This window comes from Periophthalmus magnuspinnatus, chromosome 2 (assembly GCF_009829125.3).
Source record: "Periophthalmus magnuspinnatus isolate fPerMag1 chromosome 2, fPerMag1.2.pri, whole genome shotgun sequence".
NCBI lineage: Eukaryota > Metazoa > Chordata > Actinopteri > Gobiiformes > Gobiidae > Periophthalmus > Periophthalmus magnuspinnatus.
The window spans coordinates 10,430,532-10,452,646 of record NC_047127.1 but is presented as its reverse complement, the minus strand read 5'-3'; the positions used below and the strand labels follow the sequence as shown (position 1 = coordinate 10,452,646).

Here is a 22,115-nt window from a genome sequence, read left to right as displayed (position 1 = left end):
AACCTACTCCAAGCCCAAAGTGACTGCAGAATGCCAGATGATTCCCAGTATCAACATCACTGAGCAGTGGTCTGACTTGGATTCTGGGATTGAGTAGATTAGATTTAGAAAGTCAACTTTTACTTTTTATCATTTGTCCTAAGTGTCATATGCACTTTAAATACATTTTAATTGTTATTTTTGTTCCTATTTTACCAGGGAAGAAGTCTCTCCACATCCCATGGGGATTTGTACTTTGATTGCGAGATGGGGCCACATGAGAGTGCAGTGATATTGCCTGCAGGTGTGAGCAGACTTTCTTCTGCTCGTGGTATTTACAAGTCTTTTCACTGAACTGCTCACGCTCAGCTCCATTCTCCAGTCCAGGATTTAGCGCTCATAAACGCGTCCATTACCAGTCCATTTTCACCGGACTTATTCAAACATGGAATGTAGTGTGTTATTTGTCTTTAGACTGACTTAAAGTGCAAATGACAGGTTTTCATATTTTTCAAGTAGTACTTGGTTTGGTGTGACAGAACCTGTGACATTAATAATATATTTAGGCTCTGGGCCTATATTTGCACCATTCAAGTGGCAGTTTGTGAAGAAAAGTTGAAAAATTAGGAGAGAAGCTATGGACCTGTGAGGTGCTACAGACTTTTTACACCAAATATGGCAGAACGTTCCAAAGGAAATACTTGGCCGAGCTCATCACCAGCGGAAACAACAGAGGCTTTCCTGTTGTGACTGCAGAGTTCACCTCGCTCACCCTGGAGGCTGCTGTGAAGCTGTGGGACACAGGATGGACACTTTTGTCCCAAGGACTGTTACTCCCCTCAAACTGCTCTGACAAAGGATCTGCTGACCCCCCCCCCCTGACCAGTCCTTAGGCTGGATGGAGACCTTTGACTGAGACACAAAGGCGACTGAGAAGTGCAGTATGCTGCTGCAGCTCAACTTGAATGTCCCTTGGGATCAATAATGTATCTATGAAAAAAAAACAAAAACAATCCCTCTAACACAATTTCTGACAGCTTAAACCTTTTAATCAGACAAGCTTTGACTTTTATTTATAATATGGTTGCTAGGTAACAGTTTTAGCAATACCAGTGTACAGTCAAATCACATCTGCTGCCCAAACCTTACAATAAAATTATACATTTTTCCCAAAATTGTGTATTTCCATGTTTATCCAACAACTTAAAATAAATAAATAAATAATGTAAAAATATTTTTAGCATAGCCCCTCTCAGTTAATTTGCTTTACTTGTTTAAAGTGTTCATTTGGTGCTCTTGTCTTGGTTTATGGATAAAATCATCTTAGAAGCAGAGCAGTTTCAGTATCATAAAGTGCACTAGTGCTGGACTAGGCACAGATGCCCTCCCTCGCACACGTTATGGACCACGCCTAACCCTCATTAGAATAACTCTATGCTGCCAGTCTTCCTTTAACATCCAAAGGGGGCAGTACATACTGGCTCTGGTACTGGCCCTCTAGTGGAGACGTCATGTAACTGCAGCTCCCATTGTAAGTAGAGTTAACACAGAGTTATAGATATCACCTAAAGTAAAATATAGAGTTTATGTCAGTGTTTTAATGTCATTTGAATGTTCAATATTTTTAAAGCCTAAAGGGTCTAAACATGGTCCACTGAAGTCAATGGGCCGTGCTCAATGGCGCAAGTTTAACCTTTAGTGTGTAGGTACATCCAGTCCTGCCCTGCCCACATACCATGCACAGTGGGGCTACCCTCCATGAGACTTTGTGTGATGAGACCGTGAGTGGCCGCAAAGGATGCAAGGGAATAATAAATCAATTCTAAACAATAAATGATAATGTCTGTGCTTCCAGGAGCTTCTGAACCATGTTCTAAACCTGTGGCTCATTCATGACAGTTGGGCTCATTCACGTCACATGCTCATTTATGTTGCACCATTGACCGCTCTAACCAATCAGAGCTTGAGCTTAGCTAGAGTCAGGCATTTTTAAGACAACAGACGGATTTTGAGCTGAGAAAAGTTTAGGATCTGAAAATAGGCAAAACCCGACACAAACTGTACCTTTGTGAAAGTAGATCTAGGATTATTTGCTGCCAATTCTACTAAAGTGACAGGAAAGCACATTTGTGTACACTGTCTGTGATTAAAAAAACTAAACAGGAGTGTGGCTGCGGCAGCCAACAATGAGAACATATGAGAGAGAGGGGGAGAGTAACCTACTACATGTGACCTGAACCTTCAAGAAGGAGGACCCCTCACCTGCTCGAGCTCTTCATCACGTCTGACGACACCTGCCATCTACATAGGCAGGCGAGTATTACGTCATCTTTATTCATTCATCCAGATATTGTATTCAAACAAACATTTCTGCCTTCCCAGACCTCCGCAACGTGCACGAGGGTCAACTTGGGACACCTCCCTGCTTGTGTGTGTAGCTCTTTGTCAAACACTCCAGTAAATGATTGTGTTTCCTAATGGACATTATGAAATGATATATTTACCTGGCACTGTTTGTGCAGTGTGTGGCATCTGGGGCTTATCTCTGTGCACCAGGACACCTCCAGGCTCATGCTGCACATCATACCTCTGATGAGGGTTTTGCTCCGCTCAGTTATAATTTACTGTTGCATGTCAAGTAAATCCTTGATACTTTGGTATATAAAGCTATTGCATGGCCTCTGTCTTGCTACATATCATTTAAATTGTTCCTAATTTAAATTCCAAATCATAACTCTTAGGTTTGGGGACTCCACAAGCCTCCTCTTCTCTTCCCCTTTGTCTCCCCTCATCATTGAAAACTGGACTCTTACTCAGAACTATAACTCTAAGTGTGGTTTTTGATGTAAGCTGCTGTGGGTATTGGAGCTGCTTTTTTCTAGTAGATCTAATATAGCCAAATATGGTCAATTTTATTGTTTTTTATTGAAAGATTATAAAATTATCTTTAAAACATAACTCTGTATACAGGAAACCAACAAGTAACTTAATAACATTTTCTCTGCCACTTCATACTTACCTGTGTGAGCTTTTTACACCAGACCTTACCTTTTCCCTTTGGGTGGCGTTGTTGGGCCAACATTTAGGTTTATAAATTAGGGGGGCTGTTGAGTAAAACAGTGGCTTTTCATGATTTTTTTAGACAATTATAAAATGCTGAATTCATGTTTACAAGCCACACTATTGCACCATAAGCCTCTTTAATGCTTTTTAATAATACCATAGTGCTTTCCTCTTGCACATGCGTAAACAGGAGCCTGGGTCTAGAACGGCTTTGGAGAGGTCAGAACAAAAACATTGTGAAAACTGTGGAGAGGCTCGCTCAGACAGCCACAGGGCCAGACAGGACCAATTTGTTTCTAATCCCAAAGCCACAGCTGTGCAGCCAACAGCCCCGAAAGTCTGCTAGACCTCCACGCGTAAACAAGATCGCATTTCACCAACTGACGTACGCCAGGCAACGCTCCCGTGGCTCAACCAACATGGCCGCCTGGGTCTGGCAGATGGGAAGAGAGAGAGAATGGAAAGATAGAAAAATGATTTGGCTGGCAAAAAGATCAAAACGGCCCAAAGCGAAGTGAGTCAGTCCTAGTTTAAGAGCATAAGCCAGGTTATTTAAACCTAGTTAAGACCCGGCTGAAAATCTGACCTATTTTTCCTTGTTTGGTAATCTTGCAGTTATTTATTTTACTTTTGGGGAAATGGGGCGGCAGACGTGAAATAAGAAGAGGTAATTCCATAACGTGTTACTTTACTGTAGCCTATACAAGAGGTTCTTTCCCTGTGGATCATTATTTATGTTTTGGACATTTTAAATCGCAATATTTGAAACAAGTTGGCTTCTTTTAACCAACTTCTACTTTAAAAAAAAGATTAAAATTGTGCTAAATCGACTTTTTGGTGCTTTCTACCCGCGTTATAATGTTGTTTTCTCATCTAAAACAGGCCTTAAGAGGTTTTATATCCTTACAGTTAACAGCGCAATCCTGTACAAGGCTCCGCCCACAAGCCTACATAACCCGTGCTCCTCCATAGCCGTTGTTAAGTGGGGTAAAACACTAAATTGGGTTCCTTGTTCCTTTCAAAATAGGTTGGTGTTGTTGTAAATTTATTTTTTATTTGCAATATTGATCTAAAACGACTTAATAACAAAAAATAAAAAAAATGGTGCCCAATGGAGATGTTTCCGTAAACGTCACCACATCAAGTAGCATTTTTTATTTTTTTTTATGGTGAAGGGAAACAACTGCAACATGGTTAAAAGTCCTAAGAAGTCAATTTTGCACAATAGGTGTACTTTGAGTTTGGTTAATGAGAGTAATAATTCCGCTCCTAACCACTCACCTTGCTCCAATATGTAGCCTACTGTATTTATGTATGAACAAATACAGGAAAGAATAAAGCAAGACTTAGGCGCATTTCAGGGAGGGACATTACTAATGCTTTATAATATTTACCCCCCCAAAAAAAGATCCCAAACACAAATTCAAATAGTTATAAGTGACTACACTGGTGATGTTTTGCAAATTGTAGCCTTATTTATATAGTGTAAAGTGCATGTTCAGAAATCTGCATACAGTTTACATACATTATTATATAAAAAGACACATACGCTTTTTTTTCCTCACTGTCTGACATGAGATTTGACTGAACGTTTCCTATTTTAGGTCAACTAGAATTACCAAAATTATTTCTATTTGCTAAATGCCAGAATAATGACAGAAGGATTTTTTTAGACAATTCAAAGTCAGAGGTTTACATACAGTTCATTAGTATTTGGTAGCACTGCGTTTCAACTGTGTGCCTTGGGTCAAATGTTTTAAAAGCATATGTGTCTTTTTTATAGCATATGTAAACTTCTAATTTCAACTGTAAATACCACAAAATACCAAATCTTCAGCTAACACACCAACTCACCAACTTCTCCTTTCTGCAGTTGTCCTATATAAATCTTTAATTCACTAATTGACTAGGGCACCATTGGCTGAACTAAACGACTTAGAGCCCTACAGCCCTACCGGTATGTGCTCTATTCCATGCAAGCTGTCTGACTTGTTAGTTTGGAAGTCTAGAAGGCGTCTGGGCATAGTGTACTTAGTGTTGCCTGTACAAATTTGTGTTCCAGTCTGTCAAATTAGAAGAAGGATTTTAAAGCTGGGCCGTATTTCCACTACGCTCCAGCCACCAGCATGTAACTTCCTGCTGCCAGAAGCGCGTTTGTCCAATTTCCACTTGTGTTTGAGTCACTGTCTGCGCTGTAAGGTGAGGAGCTGGACTCATCACTGCTGCGATTGTCCTCATTTGGTCTTTGCAAGTTTAGTCTAGCCACCGTTTCTCGCAGGTTTAGCTTAGGTCAGGGGCGTACAAACTTTTTTTACCAAGGGGGGACGCATACTGAAACATTTTTGAAGCGGAGGGCCACAAACCAGAGTTGATACAGGGAGTCAAAGTGCATTTAACACAGGTTTGACAGAGACATTGTACCGTTAATAAGACTTGGACGATTATTTTTAGGGCTGTGTCACAATGCAATGTGATGTTATTCAGGTTATTAAAGGAGAATCTCTTCAGTTTGTCATTAAAATACTTCCTGATCAATTGTTCCAGTTTAGGAGGAAGCATGAGGACCAACAAAAATTGGTCTAAGAGCCGCATTTGGCCCCTGGGCCGTAGTTTGGACAGTCCAGGCTTAGGTTCTTGAGCTTGATCTTGAACGTGAATCGTTTCAGGCTCATCCAAGTCCACGATTGTTTGTAGCTGCTCCTCCTTTCTAGTAGGTTGTGGATTTCCGATTATGTTTTTGAGTTTAGGGATCTCTGTGTTCTTCTGTTCCAGCTGGAGATTCTTGTTTTTGCTTACAGCGTCATTGTGTAAAATGGTCCTCAATCAGCTTTGAGATTAAAGCATTCTGTTCAGACATCAACGCACATCTATCCTTCTCTGTTCTTTTGTGTTCCTCGTGCATTTCTCTATATTGTTTTTCCAGATTTTGTCATTTCTTTTGCGCTGTTGTGGTCTGTGAGGTCATCTACAATTGCAAATAATCGTCCATTTCTAGTTTGCAAGGAGGTAGCTATGTTAGCCAGCTAGCTCTGAAATGCTACAGACTCTTTACAACAATGCAACAGGCTTTGTACACCAAATATGGCAGAAGACCTTCCAGACAAAACATTTGGAGGGAATGTCCTGTCTCATAACGGACTGAAACAACAGAGGCTTTCCTGTTGTGTGTCCAGAGTTCACCTGGCTCCCCCTGGAGGCTGTTGTGATGCTGCAGGCTCTCCTCACACTGCCCTAACACTGGATCTGCTCATAAATATAGCAATAATTGATAAGAAAAATTTGATGAAGGTATTGATGATGCACAAAAAAGCTGCAATAACATAAACACGTGCATAATTTTAAACTAGAATCGCTTTGCTGAATCATTAGAATCACGCATGGGGATATGTTGATGCAAATTGCTAATACATTTTTTAAGGTGTTTTCACGTGTGTTTATTTCAGTGACACATAGAAAACAGAGGGGCTCATTGGTCACCTATAATTTAGAACAAAATCAAACCTCTCTCACATCACACGAGCAGAAATCTGTGATATTTTTCAGTCCCCTGTGATTTTTTCCCCCTTTCTTTTTCCCTCAAAAGCAGCCATATTTGTTTTGATGCAGCCAGACCATGCACATTCCTGATTGGCTCATCCACCTGTCAGTCACGCCCATCTGAACTCAGGAAGATGACCAGACTCGCATGTTTTAAAAGTACTGGAGAAGTGTATATTCTTGGCTGCGCCGTATCCTACATAACAAGCACTTTACCTGTGCACAAATCGTTCTGTCAACTCCATCTGAGAAAACATTCAACAATTCATACTAAACATCAGCGACACGTGTTTGGCTTCAGGATCAGCTTTTCAAATTTACTAAACGTTTTTTATACCTGGTGGCTGTGGTGGGACGGACATGTAAACTACAGAGACAGAATATTAAAAAAATTATAAAAATCACGTACTCTTGTGGCTTTAATTCTCTTTCTGGTCTCTTTTGGATAAATATTTCACATTTTCTAACGGAAAATAATACCTGCATTGGGGAAATTTATAAACTACATCTCCGTTTCCAATGAGGCATTTAGGTATTGGAGCTCCCTCTGCTGTCAGCAACGGGAAAGACCAATTGTAAAGTAAACAGATGAAGTCTTTACCCCCCATGAATGCTACGCGATGGAAACAATTTGAGTGTAGAATGAGTCCAACTACGGTTTATGTGCTTACAAACTGCACAGGAGAGGTCTGGAGTTTTACCTGTGACGCAACTAAACAGGCAATATGCAAACAGGGCATTTTTGAGTGCTCAGGGAAGACAACTTTGGAATGCAGGATTAATGAAGCAAGCGTAAATGAAACAAAAATGCAACTTAAGGTTTGGTTTTGATAAGAGGACAGCAGTATAACATGATTTAAAAAGTAAAAAAAAAAAAAAAAAAAGAAAAATGCATTCCTCCGTGACAGTATTTCTCCTGAATATACAAGACATACGTGGGAATAGTTTTGTTTGAATAGGTTTTCTAAATCTAATAGCAGGGGGTAGTGTTCACCCAAGAGGCCCAAGGTCCACAGTTCGATCCAGTTTTCTGTTGTGTCCTTGGGCAAGACACTTTTCCCACTTCACTTATAAACGTCCCGGTGCAGCCGAACAGACAGATGGGGTGAGAGAAAGTCTGCTGGCTTGTACACAGCGCGTTTAGTGTGTCATTAAAACATCATGTGGTCTAGAACGCAGGCCAAAGTTAATGAACAGGGTTTTTAGAGTCTGGGAAAAGACAGTCTAGTTAGCAAAGAGCAGAGCAGCCCACCGAGACCTTATATGTCATAACATAAAGTAAATGTCAACTCCAAATTTTTATGATTATTTGGAAATATGGGAGTTTTTATATTGATGCAGGGTCGTATGAATTCTATGGGAAAATTTGCTACTGAAAATACATTTTAACTTGCGCTATTTTTGTGATTCATGGCCATTTTTGTATCTGTAAGGCCAACAAACATGTTTAAGTCATCTCTTGTTCTGAGAAATCCTGGCTTTTTTTAGTATGTGTATCTGGCAACGCCCCCAGTCGCTTTGTGAGCGACAGGCCACTGCTCTCGAGAATGTTGCAAACAATCTTTAGTGAAGCTGTCAATCTGAACACTTCCTCTTAAGTCCGGTTACAAAAATGCATGTCATCAGTTGTATTGTTTAATAATAATAATAAAAAAAAAAAACAACATTTAAAACTACACTTAAATTCAACACAAGACTTTAAAATATCAATTTATTACACTTTGCAATGTCACAATAAATATTGGGACAAACTCATTTTCCTATAAACATTCTTAAGTTTGTAGCATGGTCTTTCACTTCCGACAGGCGATTCTCTTGGACCTGCGTAAGCCACGATCTTGCTCCTCTGAGGGTGGGGCGGAGGGTGGGCCCTTCCTCCGGCTGTTAGTGGGAGCTGCCGTGGGGCCCATTACAGGTTGGGGCCGTGGTTGTGTCGCCCTCTTCTGGCCCTTGTCCCCTGGATCAGCAGCAGCAGCTACCCTCTTTACTCTGCTCTTTGGAGGTAAAGGAGCTTGGTCAGATGCTGCTGGACCGGAGACTTCACAAGTCAGGGCATCAGGTTTAATCTCTGCACTGGCAGCAGGCTCAGGGGCCTTGTGTTTGACTATCTTCAGGTTTTTAGAATCTTTAGTGGCTTCCGGTTTTTGTTTTGCTTTGCCACGGCGCGGTGCATCTGCAGCCTTCTCTTGTACTTTTGGAGCCACTTCAGTCTTTAAAGATTTGGCCTCCTGTTAAAAAAAACAAACGTATAAAAAGGTGGTGCACTTTTCTAGTTCTGCCGTTTTTCCTGGAATATTTCACAGTACATTATACTAAATTTTTATGTTTTTATTTATAAGTTGGGCTTGGTATCCCCTAATGATACAGAGGAACATTCTTCTAGGCAATGGAGAAGACCTGCCCTCTACCAGAAAAGTTACATAAAAGTACCTTATAAAAATAAGACACTCAAAATAAAAGAATGCCTCACCTGTTGTTGTGCCAGGGCAGACTTGAGCTCAGCCAACCTGTTCATTAAGCCAAGAACCTTGGACTGAAAAAGGAGCAATATTGAAGGATACATGCAAGTTTTTATAAAAAAAAACAACAAAAAAAAAAACACATTTCATGATGATGCAAACGTTTTAGGTACTTTCCCACCTCTGCATCTCCACAAACCTGACTCTTATTTGGCCTGAAGGGTAGCCTCCGTCTGCTGGTTTCCATGGAAATGTTCTTTTGGCTATAATATTCCACAGTATGTCATATAACGGCTCCATGGAGAACGTTCTGAAGGATGGTTTTAACTTTCCATTTCCATGGAATCATGGAGGTGTCATGCCACCTCCAGAAAGTTAGTGTTGCTTTAAAGTGTAGTTATAAGTGTCACCAGTTATTCACACATTTACAGTTTTGGTTCAAGCTTTTCAGAAGCAGAACAAGCTCCTCATTTTGGGTTGCCAGATCCTGTGACTAAAACCAGCTCATAATAAACCCAAAAGGCCTCCCCTCAGTACATGACCGGTAATAGCATCCCACGATCAATAGTGGTTGTAATGCCGTCTGTAAACCAGTAGGAGGAGCATGCTGGAGCTTTACCTGTTCAATGGCTATTTGTTTCTCCAGCTGCCCTCTTTCTTTGGCAAAATTCTTCTTCCTAACAGACCACCACAAGTTGTTTACTCAGGTGTAAACATCTGAAAAGCTGCGTGGAAACCATACCTATTCTCCACCATCTTCTCAAGCCGTCTGAGCTCCACCCTCTTCTCCTGCAGGACCTTCTGGGCATTCTCCTCGGTGACCAGGGCCAGCAGAGCCTTGGTGTCCAACGAGGAGAGGTCCGGAGAGGGAGCGGTCCCCTCCAGCACCACCATTGACCACTGCCGGATGTCCTCACAGTGCGGCAACTGAGACCCGGGACAGGTAAACACAAAAATCCATGAAAATGCAGAGACAGTGTACACAAGGCATTTTTCTGACATATTATTGCTAATGAAAACTACTGCACATTGCATCAGGTTTGTGAAGTTGTAGTGTAATGTTTTGTATATTTATGAAAAAATGGCTGTACATATAGGCTTGTGTGCCGAGCTTTGGATAGAATTGTACTGCCAACCATAAGGAAGGCTTGAAAAGGACCCAGGAGACTCATAGTTTTGAGCGATTCATAAATATACAAAAACATGATACAAAACTGTACACAATTTGACAATGTGATGTGCAGCAGTTTCATTAGTGGGATGGACATAGTGTTGCGATGCCGCTCTGAAGGGGGAGTTAGCGTAGAGAGCAAAGTCACCCCCCCCCCCCTCGGAGTGGCATTAACATTATGATTGTTGCTAGGTAGTTACAAAATTATGTGTCATATCTGCTGCCCATGTCCTTCCAGGCTGTGAAATTAAAAAGAAAACTAGGCTAGCTTGTTGGTTAAAATGCATACGACAGGTAAACTACTAATTTCACTGAAACATTTATAGTTTGGAGTTTACTAAGGCCATGAACATTAGCTGTACCTGCTTGAACTCAGCCTGTGCTTTGTCCTTGGAGGCCAGAGCCAGCTCCAGAGCCATGCGTTCGCTCTTCAGGAGGTTCTCCACGGCTCTCAGCTCCTCCTAAAAACAGTTGCGCTCCGTCAGACTTCCACACCAACACAAAACACAGCAATGAGATGTTCACCTGCAGTTTCTTCAGCTCCTTCTCCTCCGTCAGCCTCTGCATAAACTCCAGGTCAGCGGGGGTGAGCCGGTAGCCCTTCATCCCCTTTAACATGGACTCTGGATCATTGGAGCAGCCTACAGCATTAAGACACTATGTCACTTTTCTGTTTGTGGTCTGCCACCTGCTTGTCTCCATGGAATATCATGCAGTAGATCTCTTGCATTTATTTAATCACAGTTGTTTATAGTGCTAGTGTTACCTTGTTTGACAGGAGGCGTCTTGAAGTCAAATGTATTGTTTGGATCTTCATTTTCTTCATCTTGACTCTGAAATGTTTTAAAATATCAAATTAAAATCTAAACTTTAACTACAGAATTGGTCCCTGTACCTCTGCAGGTGGGTGGGGGCGTTCACTTTTAAAATCCAACTGCTTGACACAGTCCTGAGACGGAGGAGTTCTGGGTAACTGTCGACCCAGAGGTATAAAGATTCCTTTGCGGTCGTTGTGCAGAAGATCCAGAGGTCTGCTGGTGGACATGCTGAGATGGAGGAACCAAGAGGAGCCAAGAGGAGCCAAGAGGAACCAAGAGGAACCAAGAAGAACCCAGAGGAGCAGTGGCTTCTCTTGTCTCCTGGATTTAAACAGGTGCTCACAATAACAGCTTGATCACAGACACCTGGAGGTCAACACTGTGCTTGACTTCACTCATTTAACCACAAGAGGACAGCAGAACACACCTAATGATTCTGTTCCTGGTGCCTATGACAGATTAGACCACTCATTTTACTAAAACACAGTTAAGATTATTTTATTTAAGATTTTGCTACAAATTGCACACTTTTTTCCACTTTGGCAAATGTTTAGCTCTCATTTTACTTCCTGGTTGGAAATCATGACATCACAACTGTCACCTAGCAACCATCTTGTGCATTGGGCTAAACTCCTCTAATGTGCAATTTAAATTAAAATATATTGATTTCTAGAACTTTTATTATAACCCACTACTGATTTCACAAAAACAAACACACAAAAAAACATGTGTCCTCACTGTGAACAGGCTTGCATCTTCACAAACCTGTCACTTGGCCTAGCACTATTTCTAGCGTGATTTGAAGGTTTTAGAGAGAGAGACTGGAGGTGACTGCTGACACTTTCTCTGTGTTTCTGTGGGCCAAAGATGATGACTTCAGTCTTGTCTGAGTTTAGCTGGAGAAAGTTGTTTTGCATCCACACACTGATCTGTTGATGCAGTGACAGAGTGAATCCACTGGTCCATATTCACCTGCTGCAGTGAGACATAGACCTGAGTGTCATCTGCATAGTTGTGGTAAGACACATTATTGCTGCGTATTAACTGGCCTAATGGCAGCATGTAGAGATTGAACAACAGGGGTCCTAGAATTGACCCCTGGGGCACCCCACAGGTCAGGGACATTTTATCAGAGATACATTTTCCAATTTCAACAATGAACTCTCCGTTTTCTAGTTAGGACTGGAACCAGTTTAGTGCCATACCACAGATGTCCACCCAGTCCCCTAGTCTCTGTAAGAGGATCCCATGATCCAGTGTCAAAGGCAGCACTCAGATCCAACAGGATCAAGACTGAGACTTTGCCTGCATCAGTGTTCAGGCCGATGTCATTTGTCACCGTGGTAAGATCAGTCTCAGTGCTGTGGTGGGGTCTAAAACAGTTCATTTGGAGAAAGTCAAGTTTCACACCACCAAGACTTAATATAAAATGTGAAATGTCTACTTCAAATTTGCAATGATTTGGAAATGTGAATTATTTTGAGGGTTGCATAAATTAAACATTTGTGCATGTTCGAATAATCTGTAATGGCTTATTTTAAAGATGCCATATTGCCGATCATGTCCCCAGTCGGTTTGTGAGCTACAGGCCTCTGCTCTCGAGAACGTTGCAAACACAATCTTCAGTGAAACTGTCAATCCAAACAATTCCTCTTACATGTGGTTAGTTATATGGTTTAATACAAGACATTTAAAACTACACTTAATTCAACAAAGACATCCAAGTGTAATAAATGATCATTTTAATGATTTTATCCCTATATTCAGCATGTGTACACGTTTATTATGACTCAATACCTGACAGTGCATTTTCCTACAAACATTCTAATTAAAGTTTGGCCAGTAGAGCCTTTGTGTCTATCGAGGAGTCCAGGGAGGGAGCGGTCATCTCCAGCACCGTCAATGACCGCTGCCGGTCATCCTTAGAGTGCAGCAACTGAGACAGGACAGACGAAACAATCCATCAAAATGCAGGGACAAGGTACACAGAAGGCATTTTATTATCACTAATGAAATTTACTGCTCATTGCATCAGATTTGTGAAGTTGTAGTGTATCGTTTTGCATTATCCTTTTGTACATTTATGAAAACTGGCTGTGCACGGAGCTTTGGATAGAATCATACTGCCAACCATAAGGAAGATCCACCCAGGAGATTAAACGTTTTTTATAACTTTCTATCATTTTATAAACATCGTTCCCTGTTCAAAAACAGGCCTATTTGCATAATTTAGTGATCTCTCCCACGCCCTATTCAAACCCTCATAGTTAGCTGCAAGATTCTGTGCAAAGCTCCGCCCACAAGCCTACATCACCCATGCTCCTACATGAAAATTCTTAATATACAAAACTACACACAATGATGTGCAGCAGTTACATTACTGGTATGGACACAAATTGTGTTGGGATGCTGCTCAGAAGGGGGAGTAACTTAGAGTAGAGAGCAAAGAGGAGACTTTGGATCAAAACTAACATGAAACTTTTCAGTGACTTGAGCATTTTCAAAACGAAAAAGGTAGCATAATGGTCACGGCTCTCAGCTCCTCCTAAAACAGTTGCACTCAAAAAAACAAAAAACACTGCAATGAGATGTTCACCTGCAGCGTCTGCGGGTCGTTCTCCTTCAGTCTCTGCATAAACTCCTGATTGACGGGGACGATCTGGGGGCCATTTTTCCCATTTAACATGGACTCTGGATCATCGGAGCGGCCTACAACATTAAGGGAAGGTTAAAAAAGGGTCACTGTGGATGACATCTAAAACCTCTTTGTAGACGTTTTTGATGAGGGGACATAACATGGTAGAAAGCTTAAAAAGAAAAAAATCTACATAATACCCCCTCTTTAATGCAATTCCAGAATCAGTTTAAAACATAAATCGTTGACAATATGACATTACTGCTGTTACCTTGTTTGACAGGAAGAGTCTTCAAGTCAGATGTGTTGTTTGGATCTTGGGTTTCTTCATCTCGACTCTGAAATGTTTTAAATATTAAGTCAAAATCTAAAATTTAACAGCAGAATTGGTGTCGAGTCCCTGTACCTCTACAGGTTGGCGGGGGCGTTCGCTTTTACAATCCAACTGTCTGTCAGAGTCCAGAGATGGAATAGTTATGGGTAACTGTCGACCCAGAGGCATAAAGCTGAGGTCATTGCGCACAAGATCCATAAATCTGCTGTTGGACATGCTGAGACGAAGGAACCCAAGAGGAGCCGAGAAGAACCCAGAGGAGCAGTGGCTTCTCCTGTTTCCTGGATTTAAACAGGTGCTCACAATCACAGCTTGATCACAGACACCTGGAGCTCAACACTGCGCTTGACTTCACTCATTTAACCACAAGAGGGCGGCAGAACACACCTAATGATTCTGTTCCTGGTGCCTATGACAGATTAAACCACTCATTTTACTAAAACACAGTTAAGATCATTATATTTAAGAGTTTACTACAAATTACACACCTTTTTCCCACTTTTTTTGGGGTATTTTTAGCTTTCAAATTTTACTTTCTGGTTGGAAATCATGACATCACACTAGCAAACTACACAACTGTCACCTAGCAACCATCTCGTGCATTTGGCCAAACTCCTCTAATGTGCAATTTAAATTAAAATATATTGATTGATCTGGAACTTTTGTTATAACCCAGTACTGATTTCACAAAAACAAGCACACAAAAATATAGAAAAACATGTGTCCTCACTGTGAACAGGCTTGCATCTCCGCAAACCTGACTCTTACTGGCCTAGAGGCAGAAGTGTAGCATCAAAATTAACACCCATGAGTACAAATCATCTCGGTGGGCCTACACTACATGTTGCCTAATGAAAAATGCACATTACAGACTTCGTGAGGGGTAAACAGCGCTCTTCCCCCCTGGCATTTAATACTAGATAGACAGGATATCTTGGTGTTTTATTGTTCTTTATTATGTATCGTGTAATCTGTAATAAATAAATGTGAACTTGAACTTTATTCCCTAGTGTGACGTTCCTCCTGCTTATTTCCATGGAAATGTTGTACCTTTGCCTATAATGTTCCACAGTATGGCATAAAACGCATCTGTGTCTATGAAAAACCTGAAGTATGAGTTTAATTTTTTTAATTCACCTTTAAATATTGGAGAAAGTGAGTCTAAACTTTACATATGATCATGTAAAGTTAAAAGTCTACAGTGCTGTTCTATGCAGTGAGTGATACGCAGTGGTGGATGAAGTACTCAGTTTAGTTATTTAAGTAAAAGTACAGATACAGAGGTAAAATGTTACTCAAGTTAAAGTAAAGTATCACATGAACACATCTACTTAAGTAAAAGCATTTAAGTACGTGTTTAAAAATGTACTTTAAGAGTAAAAGGTGAAAAAAAGGTTAAACGTAGTCATATTGAAAAAAAAATAAACTCATATTTTGGTCACAATACAAATCATTTTCTTAATTTTTCTTAAAAATTATACGTTGTTGTTTTTTTTGTGCTCAAAGCTAAAGCTTGAACTCGAAAACTTTAATCAGGATGTTACAACGAATATGATAAAAATAACCCCTCAGATCATATGTTGTGACACATTATCATTGTTTATAATTTGTTGTATTAATGTACTTTATTCTATTTTATTGTCCTATTTTACTGTTTTAGTATGATTTTAACTTGTTTTAATTTGATTTTATTGGAAAGCACTTTGGTCACCTTGAGTGTTGTAAAGTGCTCTATAAATAAACATTGATTGATTGATATGAAAGCTACTTTTACTTCTATGTCCTGTTCAACAACGTAGTGGAGTAAAGTACAGATACTGCTCTCAAATATAGTAAAGTAAAAGTAAAAAGTATCCACAGCAAAATCTACTTAAGTAAAGTACAGATACCTAAAAATTCTACTTAAGTACAGCACTTTACTACTTGTACTTTGCTACCTTCCACCACTGCTGATATGTGATTGTTAACAGTTGTTTTTTTTGGGTTTTTTTTTTTTACATATATATAATTTACGCTGTATTTACAAAGTTTTGCTGGTCCAAGTAGCTGCACAGACAAATTTAAACTAAAAGACTCATAAATAAATCCACGCTCGTAACCCGCAGTAGCCTTATCCGTGGTGCGGTGGCTCTCTCTGGTGCACACTGTGTGGAACCATCCATCTCTCTGACATGGATTTGGCAGGACCCAGTGGAAAACATTAGCGCGGTTTTACATTGCAGCTAACAAATCACTCTACAATAAAAATCAAATTAAAGAAGCCTTTTCTCGTCTTCCTCATAGTGAGCATTCCTCCGCGGTCTAAGTATCTCCTGTGACAGTCTGCACGATGTGACACTAGGGGGCGCAGTTCAGGTGGAAACTTTCTAGGATTGTTCTATAAACTTTTAAAACACTGCTGGAAACGCCGAAATTGTGTTTTATAATTCACATTTGCGTAACCCTGAACGTATAGCCTGTCTCACGTGGTAAGCAGACTCCTCCACGTTTTTAAAGTTCGTACACTACGGCTGAACGATTTGTGAAGATATCTAATTGTCATTTCTCTGATGAGCACTGCGATTACACGTGCAATTTATGTTTTAATGATAGGATTCGGTTAAAAGTTGATATTTTAAACACGCCCCGAGAAGAACTGTCAAAAATACTGAAATATGATCTGACAAACTGACACAAGAATTGCATTTCAAAACATGTTTGTGCAGATAAAAACTACAGGGTTAACAGTTTTTATGCAGGATAAGACCTCATGGATACAGAGGGAGGGCATCCGGCACATAGGGACAGATCTAAACGACAGGGTTAGCAGTTTTTTCATGCAGAATAAGCCTGGAGATTGTGCTGTTTGTGGAGGAAATGATGCTAATTGTATTACATTCAAATTACGATTTCAATTTGATCGCAATTAATCTTATCTTATCCTACGATCCGCCTTCACCAGACCAATTATAAACATGTTAGTAGTCCTTTTAGTTGCCTTTTTTATTTTGCAGTAAACCAAAAGTGACGTTTACCGCTACAGTTTCAAAGACGATATATCCGCTCTCTAGTTATAACGACACCCGTGGATCGTTATGTTATAATTTGCACATTTCAAATCGTAATATTCATCTAAAACAACTTAATAAAGGAAAAAGGTCCGCTGATTTCCATGTTAGAAAACTGCGGTGCCCACGGGGAGCTGGCGGTGCCGTAAACGTCATCGCAACAAAGATCCGTGAAGCTGTCAGCTCCTCCGATGGATGGCTGCACATCACACTAGCGAGCAATGGATTTTTTTTTTCATTTGTACCAAAAAGACTACACAACGCTGCTGAAGCCTGTCAAGAATAAAAGTATAAAAGTGTCAAACTGTCAAGTATAAAACCCCAAAATGATCAACACAGTTCAACAAAAGTACATCGCTGCAGCTTTTCGACACTTGCTTGTTTTCAGACCATCCTCCTGATGATTTAGACGTGTATATTTCTACTCTGATGCACAACACAACCGGCTTTTCATGAAATAAAGTAATAATAATAAGATGGGTGAGTGTCTTGTTGCATTGCTTGACAATTTTAATCAGGCCTATTTAATTCGACGTGTTTCAAAAATGTAAATTCATTATTTAAAAGCAACTAGCAGTAAGTCTAGACATTGTATTTCATAATGAGTTTGCATAAGCCCTTGTTTCAGACAGAGCTACACGATCAAACAATGGGTTCAGTGGAGGCTAAAGGCCCTTCATTGTCGCTTGCGGGTGTAAATGGCTCTTATTGTGACAGATACAAGCTGTTACAGTCGGCCTGTTGTCCTGTAGCAATTTGGTGAACATATTTGCCCAATATTACTCGTTTTAGCGCTCACACGTGACCTTACATTATCGCTTGCTGCAGATGTTGAGTTTCCTCAGGGGGCACATGGTGTTCCACTACTGCGCGCGTAAACATTAGCCCGGAGTGATCTGTGCTCGTCCGCGTGAGCTCTGACGGATTTTTTGTGCAAGTTTAATCGCTTGATATGTTCTCTCGTCACTTAAACCCCCGGCCGATCTTATATCAAAACAGATCCAGCCGTTTATTTGTGTTCATTTATGATTAACGCCATTTGTTTTGACCACGCTAATCACATGTGCTAACACGCCAACATCAAAATATAGCCTACTTATAGCCTTTTTAAAATATTTGATCAAAAAGTACAAACATTTGAAACAATATCAAATAAGAACAATTCATATATATGTGCGTGTCATATATTTGGTCGTATTTGACACATGAGACAAAATGGGGCGCACCACAGGGACATTACACTTATTCATTAGCTTAGTAAATAATCTCTGAGACTAACACAGGGACACCACAGCCTCTCCGGTGTCTTTGGCTCAGCCTCAAACTCACCACAGCCGCACATGGCGCTCATCATGCTGCAGGGACGTGTGGGAACGTGGGTCTTTAAAGAAGTCTGCTGTGTCTGCCACACTTACACAGTATATAGAACTTAGTACATACTTAGAACATAGAACCTAGTACAGGGGTGTCCAAACCTTTCTCATTAAGGGCCATACATAAAAACACAGACAAAGCTGAGGGACGATTGAGGGCCATAGACTCGTCGCTAGTGCAGTGAATACTTCAAATCTGTATTATTATTACAAGTACTAGACCTTTAATCATACTTACATCCTCAGTGGGACACATTAAATATTTGATATAGGCTTGTTAAAGTAGATTTTCGGAAATGTACAGTAAAAAGTACAGTTTAAAGTAATATGGGCCAATTCACCTGGAAGCTTGAGGGCCAAGAACAATTAGTCTCAGGGCCGCATTAGGCCCCCAGGCCACAGTTTGGGCATGCCTTACCTAGTACATACTTAGATAGTACATAGTACATAGTCACATTTAAAATGACAATCAGAGATAATTAGATAAAGTTAAAGTCTCATGATAACATAGTTGTCTGTTGTAAAAGTGGTAAAGTACTGTACTTACTTTTACTTGACTACATTTGAGAGCAGTATCTTAAAAAGTATCTTTCATATGATTTGAGGGGTTATTTTTCATCATGTTCGTGGAAACATCCTGACTAAAGTTTTTGAGTTCAAGCTTTGCCTCTGAGCAAACACAAATAAGTACACAAAATTCCTAAGAAAAATTAAGAAACTGATTTGCATTGTTACTGTCTATCAAAATCTGTATCTTTTCTTTTATTTTCTTTTTTTTTTTTAATCAATATCACTGCATTTAACACTTTAACAAATCAACAATACTTGTGTGAAGTATTTACTTACATTTTACTCTTAAAGTACATTTTTAAACGGGTATTTTAATACTTTAATGAGTAGAAAGTAGTTTTTCTTAATTTGTATTTGCATTTTTACTAAAGTAACAAAACTGAGTACTTATTCCACCGCCACAGGCACCATGTGTATATCTGATCTGATGCACGTCATGCTGGTGTATACTATTTACATCTACTGTGGTTTTCATGATGGAAAAAACCTGCAATACAAGAACAAAGAAAGTACACATACACAAGTTTACATGTCCAACACTGTGGCTGAGTGTTAACCTCACAGCTCCAGATGCACCGATACGATACTGGTATTGGATATGGGCAATATTTCCAATTTTGGTGAACCGGTTCTAAGATACCCGATATCCTTTTTTGGTCTATAAATTGGTGTACAGTGGTCCTTCGTTTATTGTGGGGGTTACGTTCCAAAAATAATCCGCAAAAAGTCCGCAAAGTAGTCAGCTTTACAATTATTTTTACAATTATTAAATATGTTTTGCAGCTGTAAAACCTCTCAGTCTTAAACTTTAAACTTTATACACTTTTCTCTCACATTTCTGTCTTGTTTAAACACTCTCAAAGTTCAAACCTTCGTAGGCGCCTTTGTCGGTGCAGAACGTTTCATCGACTGTGGGTTTTGTTGGAGAGAAAACTTGCAAACATACAGCACTTCAGAGTCACACTGCGATCAGTCCCTCCGCCAATCAGGACGCAGAACGCAATGCACGTTCATACGCTGTAAAAAGCTGCAAAATTACACACAAAAAATCAGCGAAACAGCGAAAGGTGAACCGAGGGACAACTGTAATCAGACCATTTATTGGCCAAAACATCTCATAATATTGAACTTATATCTTTACAAAGTTGATCTGTAATTACGTCACATGATAAACATCAGTTACAGAACATACCACAGGCTGTTTGTGTTTATAGGAAATAAATTAACAGCTATTTCCAGTTTCTGTTCTAGCCAAAGATGCTGGTATCGGTATCGAAAGAGAAAAGACTGGATTGGTGCATCCCTACTCACAGCAAGGTACCCTCCAACTTACAGCAGGCTAGGCTAAATCCTCCAGCTAGGCCCTCCTGAGCAGGCCGAGCTCACTGGAGAATGGGTCAAATGCAGAAGACAATATTTCACATTGCCGTCCATTCTACCCTGCTTGATAATGACTGGGCCAGATGGGGAGATGAAAGTAGATCCGGCGGGTGTTTGTACGTGTGAAAATCCATGAGCACATGTTACAGTCATGGGAGGGAGGGGGGTGGTGGTGGGGGGTGTTGTGTCTCGGAGGCTGGGCGCGGGTCCTCGGGTTGCGCTGGTGATTGGGGAGGATACTAGAGTTACCAGACAGAAGAATATGAGTTAGCGAGCGCCCCACAACACCTGTCCGCCAGTGTGTATTTACAGTCTGGTACATCTTTTACTTGCCACTTTTCTCTTGAACCTTGTGACTTGACGTGACAAAATAGACCCTGTACCCAAACATTTTTTAGGTACTTTTCTAGCGCCAATTTCGTATCCCTAAACTTAATTACTGCAATTTAATTTGTTGTAGGCTTCAAAAACAAAAGTGGAATGATATTTTCTGTCTTTATTCTTAGCTTATCCAAAGGTGGTGTTGTTCCAGGGCACGTCGGCTGCATCCTTATAGACAAAATTTATATAAATCCTCTCAGGGGTGATCTCCAGGTGTTTTTTGAGCAGCCCACGTAGACGTTTGGAGTGTTGCTTGTTTTGGGCGCTACTGATTTTTCCAATGCTGTGGAGTGAGCAGACGGCACAAGGATCTACTTTGTTTCCAGACATCATCATTTGGTCAGGGTTGACTTGCAAAGCGATGTACTGTGCAGGTTTATCCACAGCTTTTTTCATTATTATGCATTTTTTGGCTGGTGTGACTTATACTCCAGTACGACTAATACTCCAGTACGACTTATACTCCAGTGCGACTTATACTCAGGTGCGACTTATACTCCGGAACGACTTATGTATGACTTATACTCCGGTATGACTTATACTCCAGTGCGACTTATACTCAGGTGCGACTTATACTCCGGTATGACTTATACTCCAGTGGAACTTATACTCCAGTGCAATTTATACTCCAGTACGACTTATACTCCGGAACGACTTATGTATGACTTATACTCCGGTATGACTTATACTCCAGTGCGACTTATACTCAGATGGGACTTATACTCCGGTACAACTTATACTCCGGTACAACTTATACTCCAGTGCAACTTATACTCCAGTATGACTCATACTCCGGAAAATGCGGTAGTAACTTTGCATGTATAATGAGTCATAGAAGTTCATCAAGTTCATTATCGTTTTCTTCATCATAGTACTGAAAAATTACCAAAATTTTCCCACTGGGACAAAGAAAAAGTACTTGTTTACATGTAGTATCCACCACCTATAAGCCAATATAGTTTTTATCGTGACAGGCCCCACCAAAAAGGTTACATAATATATTCTTCAAATACGTTTCACTGTCATATTGATTGTGCTGTCTCTGATTTCATAAAGTGTGTTAGAGCTGAGTCACTTCCTTAGTTCCAGTTCACTGTTCTGTTCCTTAGAGTGAGTCATTTTCTACACTACACTAACTGACTTCTCTCACTGCACAACACTCCGCGGATCCAGACTCCTACAGAGACATACTGTGTCCGTTCAAACTGCAATTTCGATTCAGTTGTGATAAATCTTGTAGCTCTCGTCGCAACTTCGAGTAAATAAATCTAAGCGTTTCGTGTAGGTGTGAGACAAGAGATTTATGGAGGAATGTCAAGGAGACGCAGGCCTGACAACTGTGGGACCCCCAACGTGACGCAACCTGGT

At 40.4% G+C, this 22,115-nt stretch overlaps 1 protein-coding gene across 1 annotated transcript; it reads right to left on the bottom strand.

The window, feature by feature from the left end:
• Positions 1-8,203: 8,203 nt before the first annotated feature.
• On the bottom strand, positions 8,204-11,324 carry LOC117384142 (transcriptional regulatory protein AlgP-like). The gene is made up of 8 exons (XM_055226217.1): positions 11,105-11,324; positions 10,976-11,042; positions 10,735-10,850; positions 10,572-10,670; positions 9,781-9,965; positions 9,658-9,715; positions 9,050-9,112; positions 8,204-8,807 (listed from the first exon to the last, which is right to left on the bottom strand). Exons 1-8 carry the CDS (start codon positions 11,252-11,254, stop codon positions 8,373-8,375), a joined length of 1,173 nt encoding a protein of 390 aa, XP_055082192.1. The 5' UTR covers positions 11,255-11,324; the 3' UTR covers positions 8,204-8,372.
• Between the last annotated feature and the right edge of the window lie 10,791 nt (positions 11,325-22,115).